This window comes from Microchirus variegatus (genome assembly GCF_963457635.1).
Source record: "Microchirus variegatus genome assembly, chromosome: 17".
NCBI classification, from domain to species: Eukaryota; Metazoa; Chordata; class Actinopteri; order Pleuronectiformes; family Soleidae; genus Microchirus; species Microchirus variegatus.
Window position 1 is genome coordinate 14006055 of NC_139818.1, and position 14613 is coordinate 14020667.

Consider the following 14613-nt stretch of genomic DNA (forward strand, 5'->3'; position numbering starts at 1 on the left):
TAGTGCTGTGTTATGAGTGTTGTGATATGACTCCACACTCAAAATCTCACACTTATCTGTCGTCATCATATTGTTATAATTAAAAAGCATAATTTTTTTCACTTTAATTAATGCACTGCCACATTTTGAGGTGAGATACGCGTACATGCATTTATTGATTTTCTGTTACACTAAATGTTAAAACATCAGTTTAAGTAGTTTTAAGTTTATGCAAGTTAAAGGTGCCATATGTAAGAATGTGGCCAAAAACGGTTACTACATTCAAATTCAAAATACAGAGGTCTTTTAGGTTTCGTTTTCTGACGTAACTGGCAACCCGTGGTTGCTCGGCAGATGAGACTCTACTGACTGCAATGATTGGTAGACGGCGGTAGGTGGCGCCACATGCCAAAACATGATTTCAAAACACTTTTGCATAATTTTAAAATTAATTATTTTTTAATATACTTCATGCAAATTGGATTATTTTTGGTTTGATTATTGCAGCCAGGCTTATTATGTGAAAGATTAGCAGACACATTTGTTTACATGCATTATTATTTTGTTTGCAATGTCTTATTTCACAAAATACTCATGTTAACACACATAGAGCACCAAATGTGCTCATAAAGAATTAAGCTATAAAAATTTTTTTTAAAGATTTTTTTTTTAGTCCATCACACATCAAAAATGATTTATTTATTTATTTTTTACGTTTTTCACCCTTAAATTGCCAAGTTTTTGTCATGATAGCGATTTGAATGGGTTTCAATGAGCACATTTTTGTGCGGAAGTATGTGAGTGTGAGTATTTTAGTTAATGCCGTTTGCAATAGACTAAAAAAAACAAAAACCTGCACAACCTGGCATAAATGTTGTGCAATATGCATGACAAAATGCTAAAATATTCTAGAAATGAAAAACCAAAAACGCAAAAATGTGTCTAGGTGTGTTTAAGGGTTAATGATTCAAATGCCTACATATTTATTGAAATATACTATTAATTGAGATGAATAGTTTAATTTAAGATGCTTTTGATTAGATGAATTTTGATTCACCTGGAAAGAAAATCAGTTGGTGTCAAATACGCTTTATATAGAACAGTGATTAATCTTACTGAAATCCATTCTTGTGACCAACGTATAACAAAATCTGGGTGAAACTGAGGGTTTGATGAAAACTATGGGGTTACAGTAATACTGGAAACACTAATAAACACAGACATCGAGGTCAGGCCTCCAACCACCTCAAAGAGTTAAAGAGTAAGACAAAATGTAGCTGCAGAAGGTTGGTCCAAAAGTCCAAATGCTGTGTGATTGCAGTTGTATGTATGTCTCACTAGATTGAGCTTTATGTCTTTTGTTATCTCAGTATTTTCAGCTACAGCCCAACCAACAATTATTTACATAACTGAGTCATTTGTCGACCATTTTCTTGATTAAGCGATTTTTTTGTTTGGTCCATAAAATGTATTTTAAATTTAAACAGTTTTGATGATTTCTTTGTTATTTTGAGCAAATATTCACAATTGAAGAAGCTGAAAACTCTGAAAACCCTATTTCTGTCACTTTGGTTTGTCCCTCTCTGATTTTGTCCATCCTTGTTGCACCTAGAAATCATGGATGCGCCAAATGTTGTGACAATCTATTACATGGCTTCTGTCAAAATCGCGTCAAGGTGAGCCAAGGAGAAAGGGCATGAGATTCCAGCTGGTTGTGAGGTTATTATTGAGCTGTTACTTTCAACTAACAGATCGACTGACAATGAATTGGAACACAATTAAACAGCTCTCATTCTTTCCCAAATCAATAACCACAAAATTATTAAATTACTCAGCTGAGGACGGAGCATCATTTGTATGTGATCTGGCCTGCACCTAAACCCTGACCCTTGACCCCGTCGATTCAACTCTGTTGACACACACACACGACGATAGAGCATCTTTGTCATTGTCATTGAGGGACAGAGATGGGATGTAAGAGGGAGGGCTTTCCTTTTTTCCTCACAATCTCATTGTAAAAAGCCATCAGATTTAAGAACTTAGCACTGGGCCAAATAGCTGGGGATTAACGGCTCTGAAAATTGGTGAAATGGGCTGTGTGTGTGTGTGTGTGCGCTGTGATTTAGAGAGGAATGATCAAAAATAAGGGGAGAGAGAAACCTAACGGGGTGTAAATTTATTAATGTGGCCCAGTCATTAAGTGCAGTTACAGCTTTTATGTTTGTTTCTACAATCCTGTGACCTAGATTGTAGGAAATTAAATGTGCAGCACATTGAAGGGATTTTTCCCCCCTCCGTGTGTGTGCGTGCGTGCGTGCGTGCGTGCGTGCGTGCGTGCGTGTGTGTGTGTGTGTTGTGCCTTCCACTATAGCAGCAGCTAAGTTTACAAGTGAGAACTGAACAGGGCTAAAGTTAGCTGCTTAAGTTGGCCTCATCGGGTCACCTGATCCCAGTCAGGGGTCATAGGTCATAGATCCCTATCTGTAGCCGTGGTTTGGGTTTCACTGCGCCAAGGCCGTTACGTGGCTGTCATTAACACAGCTTTGAAACATATAGACCAGTGATCCTACACATCATTTCAGCCATGTCGATCGACTAAAATATGCGAATTAGCAAATCTCCTATTGAGCTGAAATACCAAACATATTGTGTGCTTACAGTTACCTTTAAATGAAAACATGGCACGTTAAATGAGAACTATAAATGTTTTTTTGTGACAGCAGTGTTTAATGTTCCTGACATTTTACCAATGTTAAATCCCTCATAAGACATTGGGAGGAGACTTTTAACACACGGACGGCAAATCCTACAGTGCCTCCATGTGGTGAAAGTTTAAAAAGCATTTTTCTTCATCCCAATAACAACTCTTTTATAGATTGAATATTTGTTCTCCAAGCTGTCCAAATCCCAGCAGAACAATTACACCGTTACACTCAGTCGGTAAAAGCCTGGAGGAGATAAACTGATGAGAGGAGTGTAAATTGGGCCTTGTGTGGGAGCCGGCGGTGACTGTGACATGGATTGCAGAGGCAGAAACGGAGTGACAGCTGAGGTGAGTCATGTCTATTTTTATTCAGCTGCATGTCTGTGTAAAAGAATCACAGCTAAACAGACACATTACACCTTCCTTGTTCCATATCAGCACATCAGAAATCACATCTACTGTAAAAAGGCTTTTCCCTTCTTTGTGACAGCTGTGCTCCTCACCACGGAAAAAAAAAAACTACAGAAAGCAAAGCTGCAGAGTGCAACTAAAAAAAAAGACACTCAGTCATCAAATATATACTCAAAAAAATACATCACAGACGGGGAATTCGTTTCATTACATTTGTTAGTGCTTTACATTTTCCTGTATGATGTTGTTGGAACATAATATGTTCAATAATACCAGAGGATGTCTCTCATCGGACATCGTCACTTCATCAATGTCTTTCCACATTTTTCCATTCTCAACTACATCTCTCTTCCAACAGTCTTGTCTTTTCACATGCCCTGTTCTTCTTCATTTAGGTTTAAACTTAACTCCTATAATCCGCTTACAAAACTTCATTTTTCATCTCTTCCCATCCTATCAGTTTGCTTTGGATCGTTAACCATTCCTTAGTTTACACACCACATTTCCTTTGCAAAATAGTGTTCCCTTTAAATGTGACTAAATGTATTAGATAAAGGCATAGGATTATAATTGTTAGTGATAAAATGTGCTATATGTGTGTCCGATCCAAAGAGATTTAGCGATAAAACCCAAAGCTGCAGCTCTGATTAGAATTTTGCAATACTAAAAACACATTTATTTTAATGTTTCTTAAAATGGCTCCCTGTTCCCACAGAGCCCTGGTTTCTTATGTCTAGATCAGAATCAGGTCAGTGCATAGTGGATCCAGGGCGCCAGACGCAAGGCTGAAGACCGAGGTTGGAAGTGCTGAACCTGGGCCTTGGTACCCTGGAAGGCTGAGTGCTGCTGAATGCCAGCTGAGAGGCACCAGTTGGAGCCAGTGGACTTAGATTTGGGACACTCTTAAATTCCCTGTTGGCCTGCGCAGGGCTGGAGGGCTCAGGGTGAGAGAAATTATGGGACTGGACTGGGTTTTTAGCAGAAGAGGAGAATGTGGGGAGCTGAGGGAGCGGCATGGTAGGAGCTGGAGGCAGTGTGGGAGACAGAGGGGTGGTGGTCCACTGAGATTGGTAAGATTGGGGTTGAGGCTGATAGGAGGAGATGGGTGGAGGAGATGTCACGTCGGAGCGCCACATGGGTTCACCCAGTGTCGTAGCAGATCGAGGGACAATGACTTTGAGGGCGGGCCCTGTTGCTGTCGGAGGAGGCGTGGAGAAGCGCTTGATTTCGTATACTCGTGCTGTTTTCTGAGGACCACTTGTCATTCCTCTCTGCTGTTGCTGATAAGTGGAGGTGACCTGTGGGACCCCGCCCCCATAGTTGAACAGGGAGGAATTGAGCTGGTAGGGCTGATGACTCATGATGTCGACTGGCTTGATGCCTGCTTTCTGCCCTTTCGATCCAGCTGGCCCACTCTTCTTCACCTCGGGCTTCTTCTGGGCCTTCGGCGGGCAGGAGGGGGAGAGGAGGGGGTTGTAGTTGATGGGAGGTGGAGCACGGATGTTGGATGAATACTTCCAGGTGGCAGGGAGAGAGGGCGTGGGTGAGGGCTCCCTTGTTTGGGTGGGAGAGTAAGGTTTTGCAGCAACAGATGGAGATCGCTCTACCACATACCGATCCATTCTGTTTTGTCTGCGGGCAAACAGCTGACCTCCCTTCCCTGCTAGTTGTGGCATCTGAGGAGCTTGCGGTTTTGGGGCAACTGGGGGCGGTCTGGGTCCTCGTTGAGCCTGCATGAAGTTGCAGGCCTCTGCTCCCAGTCTCAGCCAGTCCTCCTCAGGACCTGACTCATGCCCAGCTTCCCCACTGGGTGCAACTCCAGATTCAGCACACGGGGCTTTCACAAAGCGGTCGTCCATATTCTGGACCATCGACAACAAATCAGGGTTTGGATTAACATCTTTGTTCTGGACGGCACAAAACATCGGCTTCTTGTTGCTACAACGACGGGCGTTGTGCAGGATTCCAGTGCGAGTAGCAGGAACGGAGATGCGCTGCTCACGTGTTTCATGTGAATCAGTGGCGGGAGCCCCTGGAGGAGATGCAGTTGCCATGGTAGCATGGGATGCGGGTGTCGCTGCACCTGTCATGTTCATGTAAGGTTGGGCAGATGCAGGTGGAAAGGACTGAATGGGAGGAGAATGATGGGTGGCCTGGGTATTTGAAGGAACCTGAGAAGGATCAGGGTAATATAATGGGGAGATGGGTGTGGAGGGAGGTGGGTATGTAGGAGCAGGAGGAGATGGAAAAGGCTGGAGAGATGGAGGGGAGAAGGGTTGAGCAAGGGATGGACACACTGGGGTGCTTTGAGCTACAGAGGGAGACAAAGAGTTGTAGGGGGAAGCATGTACTGCAGGCTGAGGAGGAAAAGTGTGTGGGTTTACTGAAGGTGGGGAAAAAGGTGCAGAAGACAGAGAGGGAGGAGGCGAGAGAGCTGAGGAGGCGGAGTTGACAGAGGGATGAGGGTTATTGTTGTTATTTCTTGGAGGGATGTAGAGAGAGGTGCTCGACACAGCTCTCCTCACATCTGGCCCTGATGAATGGTGAGTAGGTGATAAAGTCACCATGGAGATGGCTGCCACAGGATTGTTTGCGGGTTTGGGTTGGGGAGGGCGAAACATCACAGAGGTTACGGATGCTCGAGAAGGAGTGGGGCCAGGGGTGAAGGGGCGTGCTGTGCGGTTCAGAACACCTAGATTAGGACTGAAGTTAGCATTCAGGACATGGTCTGAGTCAGTGATTGAGCTAGGATCAAAATGTTCATGTTGCCCATTTTGACTTGGAAGGGATGTCTGAGAGGGGGGGCTCAGAATGACACTAGCCCGACTAACGGCTACAGACCCACCGTTGGTCAGAGCCACAGCTGAAGGAGACATGTGTGCAGGGTGGTTGCTGACTGACTGCTTTGCAAAGCTGCTCCCCAACCTTGAACCCTGATGAAGTGAGTTCTCAAGCCCTGAATCCTCCAAACCTGGGCTTTGATCGTGCAGGCTCACAAGTCCTGGACTCTGATAGGCAGAGATGTCCAGCCCTGGGCTGAAATTGGTTTTTGGTGTTGTTGGAGTGGTCGGTGTCGTTGAGGGGCAGGCAGAGCTTTTCCTGTCCAGCAGATCCAGATAACCAGAGTCCCACGTCGGGTCAAAAGATGCCGAGAATCCCTCCTCGTCAACTTCTGAGCCACTTAGGATGGAACTCCCTCCTTCTTCCTCAGTCTCCCCTCCTGTGTCCCCTTCTGTGTCCCCTCCTGTATCTCCCTCAGCTTTACCAAAGCAGGTCAGTGTGTACCTCTTGGCCCTCTGCCGGCGCTTCTTGAACATAAGCACCCCTTTTGAGTTGGGGTTGGGAGCATCAGTCAGCAAGGACGCAATAGAGCGGCATTTAGTACGTGCTTCTTTGACCTGTTTCTCCACAAAACTCTCGCCACGCTGCAACTCTGCAAGACAGGAAGAGGAAAAGACAGAGAGAGCAAAGTTAATGTGTGGAGAGAGAGGAGAGAAAACAAGCATACAGTAATGGGATTTTTGATGAATACATCACAAGGCACAGGCAGCAAATAATGGAAACAAAACCGTGAGCAGTGGTTGGATTTATACAGTATTATCTCAGCGAGGATTAGCAGTGACAGACGGGAGTGTGTGTTGTGGATTTAGAACAAAGAATTCCTGCTGTCACAGTCACTGCCTGCGTGTGTGTGTATTTCCGCTTAGTCCGATGCTATTTGCGTCTCTTGGCTCACCTCACATGAATATGCTTTCTACATAGCTGTAGTCTGATTTACCAAGACACATCGAATAATAATCCCACTTACAATGTTAAGAAATCCTTATTAATGCAGCCAAGACTTGATATAAGAGAGCTTAGTTAAAGAGGACAATTACTCAGGCTGGTTTTGTGGGTATTTACTTCAGGAACCACCAAACTTATTATAATTCGTGGTGAGGAGGACGTGAAAGTATGTGCCAAATTTCATGGCGATCCATCAGAAAAGCTGCCGTGTTACCGTCATGTTCACGATCACTGCCAAACAAAGTAGAGGAAAAGTCCACGGATCACCACAGTCATCATTAATCTATGGGGCCCACCAAAAAGAAATCACCCTAATCCATCTAATGGCTGGTGAGATATTTCACTCTGGACAGACAGACATTAGCATCCTTAAAGCCATGATTAAAAATAAATATTAGTAATAATTACATGCCACTGGTTTTTTACTGTTTTATACATGTATTTAAAGCAAATTAGCTTTGTCAAATTGATAAAGCACAACGGAGACACATCAGCGTATGCAATTGAAACTACAAAAACGAGATACACAATTACAGATAGAGTCAGTTAATTACAGTAAAGAGTACACAAGTGACAAGTGATGCTGACACAGCATAGAAATGTGCCCAAAAAATAAAAATCACCTTTAACGTGAGTGAATCCGTGCGATATCTTACCTGCGTACACAGCGTGTGGTACTGTGTGACCTCCACCTGAAAGCGATGTGAGGTCCCTCATTTCAACAGTGTGTGTGTGCGCTTGTGTGCGTGTGTGTGTGTGTGTGTGTGTGTGTGTGTGTGTGTGTGTGTGTGTGTGTGTGTGTGTGTGTGTGTGTGTGTGTGTGTGTGTTGCCTTTACCTCCCTCAGACCCTGCCACACACACACTCTCGCAGCGTTCAGCTCTGCTTGGAGCCACGAAAAACTCTGCGATCTGTGTCTTCCAGCTCCTCTCTGGAGTCACAGTCCATGTAAAGACCTTTGTCTCTGTCCAGCAACTTAAATCAACACATGATGTCAACCCCACTATTCCTGTCTGTCTGACAGGCATCAAACACCTGTCCAATCTCTGTCTCCGCACACACACACACACACACACACAAGGACAGGAAGACCCCTCATCACCAAGGTATTTGGACAGCAGTGCCACTCAGTGTGTGTGTGTGTGTGTGTGTTTGCTTGTGTATGAGTTCATTAAGCCAACAATAGTTTGCAGACGTAGTGCGGTCGTAACTCTTAGTTGATGCTGCCGACACGTCTTACCTAACAACCACTTGTGCTGCACACGGACACACAACAGCAACAGAGTTTAAAATCGAATATCCAAAGCAAGCCACTGCAGCCAATGTGTGTTAGTAACACGAGAAAGGGCAGTTACATGGAAACATCTGTCATCATTCACCCTATAGTAAAGCCTGTGCAAAAGTCTTTTAGGCCTCCCGCTTCTTATTTATCACCACTACTGCTGCAGTCACTCATATGAAGTCATGGCTCAGTCAGTGTTGGATCAGCTGTGATCATCACTGGAGCTAAAAAACATTGATTTTTTTTTTTATATTTTTAATTTTGTGTGGGACATATCCCCTAAATAAAGAATATAAACTAGATATAGGATTGCTATTATTGGGCTTTAGCAGAGCTGCTGTATGGATTTGTTTAGTTTTAGTCTGGCAGGTGCAGCTTCATATTTATCACAGTTATTTTTGGTGATATCAGTGTCTTCATCAAAATCTGAAGCTAATATACAACATGTAATATGTTGTTATTTGTTGTTCCTGATGTACGAGCTGAACTGGGGAAAGAACACATTCCTGACACTGACGTTGCAAACTTTTCCTTACGTAGGAATAAACTTGAGAAGTAAAATGTCCTTTTTGAAACTGACTGATACAAACCTGACCAGATGTAACTCACAAATACATAGGAGAACATCTTCTTACAATAAGGCCTTTGTGCAACCTTGGTTCCTATAAATTGTTCTCTCTTGTTCCCCCTAAATCTGCTGAGAGAAAGAGCCGACAACACAGTGGGATGCAGCCCTCCTCAAGGTCAACTCTAGGTATCAGCAGAGGAAGGCTCCGACATCTTTACCTGTAGCCCCTAAGCAAGGCAGTCATATACCTAAACTCTAGGTTTCTCTGTCAGAACGAGAGAGGATGCCTAACTGTTGTATCATCATTCTCGCCTGATAATCAAAATCTGGGCAACAACATAAAACATTATTATTAGATTGTTTGATTTAAATCATTTTGTTCAACCTGCAAAGTGAAAGCAATACAGAACATTGAAAATAGGCAAATATTGGATACAATCTGTCCATTTTCCTTGTCTCAGACCAACAAGAGATGAGAATAATTACTCTGCCAAAAGCCCCAAAATGCATGTGCATGTGTAAATAGTCACAAATAACACAGGAACACACATTCAGCTTAAATCAGAATGATGTCCTATCTATCAATCAGACGCTCCAGTTCCTACAAATACAGCCAGTGAGGTAAATGCCCAGAATACTAACACAGGAGGTCTCACTCAATCACCACCAGCCAGTAAATGTAACAGGATGCTCCAGTTATATGACAGAGTACCACTAGGGGGTGATCTAGCTACAGGTTTGAGTTTAACTGCAGGGGAAACATTTAGAGAGACCATGTGAGGAAACTGCTGCATTAGCATGAGAAACTAGATATTTTACTATATTTGCTCAGCAGATAATGTTCTTAAACTTTCTTAAACTCAATAGATGATTGGGTTATTCAGCTACTAAGTCAATATGTAAGTGAAGAGATACTCACTGGCTTGCCGTGCTTTCTCCTTGTAGGATGTGGAGAGTTCATCACTGACAGGTGTCTGCTGCGGTCCGACCATGGGCACCAGTTGTTTGCTGGAGCTCAACATCATCGCCTCTTTTGCCCGTTCAGGGGACACCAGTGGTGGGCAGGTCAGACCAACGCAGCCTCCTGCCTCCTGGAAGCCACTGTCGACCTCTGCTTCCACCAGCCCCAGGTCTGTGGTCGGGGTGAGCGCGTGAGGCGTCAGAGTGTGTGGAGTGTGTGCTGGTGTGGCCCACTCTGTCTGGACAGGCTGATAGATCAGCTCTCTGCGAGGGACACCGGGAAGACACTGACCATCCCACTGCCCCTGCATGGAAACACCTGCATCTGTGGCACTCTCGTACCTTAGAACAACGAGAGAACATGTCATATCGTGAACGTATCATGTAAAAGTGCACATTTTTGAGATTCAAAACTAAACATGGTACTGGATAATGTAATGTAAAGACATTGTGGATTGTGGAGTATGCTATTTCATTATGATGCAATTTTAACACGATTTCTTGTAGATTTCAATGTGCTTTACAACAGAATGAAATATATTAAATCCAACAAAACAGGTGGAGAACGCAATGTGCAACCATATCAAACAATAAAGTGCACAGAGAAACCAATCACCTCAACAACATGTATGTATTTCAAAGGTTTCACAGTTGAATGTGGACAAAATACAGTATTTTGTTTGAGCTTTTAAGGGGGAAAAAAACATTCTAGTAGTAGACCTTCATGTCTTACCCGCTCATCTCTGAGGCCTCCTCCTCTTCTTGGTTGTCATAGCGAGCAGGCGAGCGAGCGTGAGGAGGTGTGCGCCGCTGGCGTCGGTGAGGGAGCGACTGTGTGTCTGCGTCACTGTCTGTTTCTCCATAGTAGGCCTCGCTGTCTGGAGGTGAAGTTATGCCCTTTGGTATGCCAGGAGGGGAGAGGAGGGGAGGATGGTGGGAGGCTAACGGGGCAGCAGGGGGAGACAAAACCCTCATGGTAGAGCGAGGCGATGCAGAGCGACCAGATGAGGAGTGAAATCCAGAGGGGGGCCTGGTAACACACATACAGTTTACATCAAACTTCAATGGGTTCTTGGTAACACTAATGGTTCCAGTAAGAACCATTTTGATCCAGAGGACCCTTTAAAACCCCTTTCCTGAATAAAGGGTTTTAAAAGGGTTCCAGGTGGAACCTTTATAAAAAAAGGTTCTACCTGGAGCCAAAAAGGGTTCTCCTATGAGGACAAGCTGAAGAACCTTGTATGGTTCTACTTGGCACTTTTATTTCTAAGAGTGTATAAGTGTGTTGTGCAGAATTAGTGGGCGGTCCGTGCTCTGACCTTTTAACCCTCAGGCTGAGCGTAGCACTCTGTGCATCTACGAGACTCATGGCCTGAGCATGGCTGAGCTCTGCACACAGTTGGTCGCCAATGGCAACCAGCTCGTCATGCTCCTTCAGTCCGGCTCTGCAGGCTTTGCTGCGTCTGCGTACCTGCGGAGAGGAAAGAGTTTAGTAACATAGAAATACATACAAGCAGAGTAAACACACTAATAATCCATTGTCGTCAATTCACACCACTATCTTGAGCTCATGTCCTGTTTTCACCAGGGAGGTTAAGTCGAAATCTCTTTGGAAATGCTAAATTTGGCATCTCCTCTATGCCCGACATTTTGTCCGACTAGGGTCTCAAGGTGTTTAAAGCAACTCATGCACAGCTCCTGCATTCTTTTCATCCACAAAGAGACAATAAATGCATATAAAATCTATACACGGACTCTTAAAAGGCCTCACAGTAAGAAGGTTGCTGCTTCGCGTCCAAATCCAGGCCTTTCTGTGTGGATTTTGCATGTTCTCCGGTTTCCTCCCACACGTCCAAAAACATGCAGAAGTTAATTGGACACTCTAAATTGCCTGTAGGTTTGAATCTGTGAGTGAATAGATGTTCATCTTTCCCCCTATGTCAGCTGGGATTGGCACCAGCAGCCCCATAACCCTCATTGTTTACGGGGCTAAGGATAAAGCGCAATAGAAAATGGATGGATGGATTTTTCCATGCTCCTTTCATTGGTTTAAAATGACAAATGAAACATAAACTACATTTTTAAGTTGAGGAAACAGCCTTACTTTTTTTTTTTGCTATACATATTATCCAGAAGTACTGTTAAATATTTGACATTATGGAACATTCTAGGAGATTAGAAGTTTAAAAGTCAAAGGCTTTACTGTAAACCCCTTGTAAATGACCTGTAAGGCTCTGCAAATTAACAGTTTTCAGCAGCTGGCATCAAATAAATCAGTGCATCAGAATAACTAATGAAGTCATGCAGCTGCTGCAGGAGGTCGCTGAGAGATGATGTCACAGGATCTTTCAGGAAGCATGTCAGTCTGGGGGGGGGGGGGGGTGATAGAAGGGAAGGTGAGACTCTCTAAAAGAAGATGATAAAGCCCTCCCCCTCTGTCTCCTTACACTTATCACTGCTGATGACGGTAAAAATGTCGAGTGTGTTCCAGCACCTACTTAACCAACTACAATAATATTCCCTTATCGGTGTCTCTTGAACCAAGACATTTCATTCCAGCAACACATACAAGGACAATGTTTATGTGCCACAAGTGAACATCATGAAAGAGTCGCGTCGAGCAGCTGCATCACCACCAGTCTGGCCGAGAGGTATGAATGTTATTCACCATATGTTCTCCACACATACCCAAAATAAAACCCCTCGCAGGACAAATCGCTCACATTCCTAGACTGATGAAGAAAGACAGGAGCCAGTCTAATGTGAAAGGGAGAATAATAATACTTACTGAATTAAGTTAAAAGATTTTAATGGACCGGGATGTATGTGTGTGTGTGTGTGTGTGTGTGTGTGTGTGTGTGTGTGTGTGTGTGTGTGTGTGTGAGAACAAGTGGCTTTTTTCCATGCTCAGCTTCCAGGTCCTTTTAAATGAGCTATTCTGATCCTCTACTTTGCACTCCATTCTAGACAAGGCTTATCTGAGGTATGCACACACACACACACACACACACAAACAACGTAATACACAACGACATAGACTGTCAACAGAAAGCGCACTCCTATCAGGTCGCATTAACAATGACCTTATCTTCTTCTAAATCCTGGATAAAGAATAAAGAAATCAGTGGTTATGGCAGCTTGTTATGAGTGGCCCGGCCAACGTTTAACGTCAGTGTGAGCGAGGTCACATTCCCTCCTCTCCAGAATAGCTTTTCTTATTAGAGACAACATCCATGTCTGTCAACAAATATAAACGCAGACATAAAAAGATTTGGGAGAATCCAAACAGCATAAAATGGGCTTTAAGTTGTCGTACTTTAGGTCTGGTACATGTATGCGACGATGAGAAACCGTGTGTGTTTGTACCCAGCAGACATATTCGTGTGCTCAACTTTATGTACACCATATCAGTGTAATAGAAGTAATGTACATTTGGATTTCTCACAGAAACCTGACTGTTACAGTTGCATTCAACACGTGAGCGATAAGTGAAGACACTGAGAGGCGACACTTTTTGTGCAACAGGAAGTTAAGTGTCCGAAAATACTCACAAAAGTATGAGAAGTTACACAACTACACCTAGTATTGAGGTATTTTACCTTCTACACACCTTGGGCATCCGGTTACTACAAATGTAAGCAATCAATGTAACTATTTATTTTACTTTATCCTGACTGAATAAATACATTTATAGCATTACAGCTAATAAAAGCTGGCATTACATTACCAACCGCAAACCGCAAGACTGACCATCAAGGCCGCAGACCTCAATTAACAGCTGCAGTCTCTATTAGACTCCTCATGTTACCACCTTGGCAGGAAGTCTTGCCGGCAGCATACTGTACGCACATGCACACGCATGCATGCACACACACACACATATACACACACCAAACACAAATACTGTATAGGCTTCACTTTACCTTAGCCACCTGTAGAGGTTTTTGCTGCTCTGCTCCTCCCTGCAGCCTGAAGCCCCAGGGGGCTCCTCCTGTAAGGGAGACGGCTATCTCCTCCGCCACCATCCCAGCTCACAGCCCGCTGTGTGGATGAGAGTGCGTATATGTTGCTCTGAGGTGGTCGAACCCGGCAAGTATCAATGAGGCTTCTGTCTGTGACCACAGAGAATCACTCCACCCAGGAGCAGACAAGGGGGTGGCTGGCTTTCATCTGGCTTTCAGCTGTGTTGGAGGGTGGGCACTCAGGAGGGTGAGAAGGGGCAAAAGTGTGTGTGTGTGTGTGTATATATCCTCCCTTGTATTCAACACTTGCCATGTCACTCTCATGCACGCTCTACAGGAGAGGATGCTTGCTGATATACGCTCCAGAAATAACCGCTAGCACCATTCCCTCTTTGACCCCCGGCTCAGCCAGGCTGGACAGTAGCCAGGACTCACATATTTGTCTTCATCTACCCACAGCACCCCAATCTTAGAGCACTGACAGGGAGCTGTAGCCGAGATATTTTAGGAATTTCTCTTAGTTTACTGTCTATATACTTTACCAGCTTTCAAAGGACTCCTCGAGGGAGCTGTACCCCAGTGGCTTTCCAGGAAACAGATTTCTGAGCCACCAGCATTTTATTTATTTATTTTTGAATCACCTGATCAGAGTCAAGCCACGTTTGTGATGAATAGCACATTTTAATTATTTCATATTCAAGCTGATCCCATGAAAGTCCCATTAACAGTAATGAAAATATAGACAAAATGTGGTCCTCATTTTTTCCAGTCTCGGAGAAAAGTTAAAAGATTTAAGACAAATTTGTTTCAATGGAAAATAATGAAAATGAATGAGTTATTAAAGCCTCAAGTGTAATAGTATTAGGTGTTGTTGCATTTAGTTTATCTGCTGGTTTTCACGTTATACTAGATACAAAATAACTTCTGAAAAATGCAAATCTTGAATCTTATGTTTTTCTTCT

At 43.8% G+C, this 14613-nt stretch overlaps 1 protein-coding gene across 1 annotated transcript; it reads right to left on the bottom strand.

Moving 5' to 3' along the window:
* Positions 1-3027: 3027 nt before the first annotated feature.
* On the bottom strand, positions 3028-13866 carry synpo2lb (synaptopodin 2-like b). Its single transcript, XM_083903619.1, has 5 exons — positions 13613-13866; positions 11009-11160; positions 10423-10719; positions 9649-10031; positions 3028-6527 (listed from the first exon to the last, which is right to left on the bottom strand). The coding sequence occupies exons 1-5, from the start codon at positions 13712-13714 to the stop codon at positions 3844-3846; spliced, it is 3618 nt and encodes a 1205-aa protein (XP_083759745.1). The 5' UTR covers positions 13715-13866; the 3' UTR covers positions 3028-3843.
* Positions 13867-14613: the final 747 nt, after the last annotated feature.

What these genes read in the sequence shown, in the direction of transcription:
- synpo2lb (XM_083903619.1), bottom strand. Translation starts at nt 13,714, where the DNA reads ATGGTGGCGGAGGAGATAGCCGTCTCCCTTACAGGAGGAGCCCCCTGG. An exon ending in AACCTCTACAGGTGGCTAAG is followed by an intron (nt 11,161 to 13,612) that starts GTAAAGTGAAGC and finishes TCCTCTCCGCAG; the next exon opens with GTACGCAGACGCAGCAAAGC. An exon ending in GAGGCCTCAGAGATGAGCGG is followed by an intron (nt 10,032 to 10,422) that starts GTAAGACATGAA and finishes CGTTGTTCTAAG; the next exon opens with GTACGAGAGTGCCACAGATG.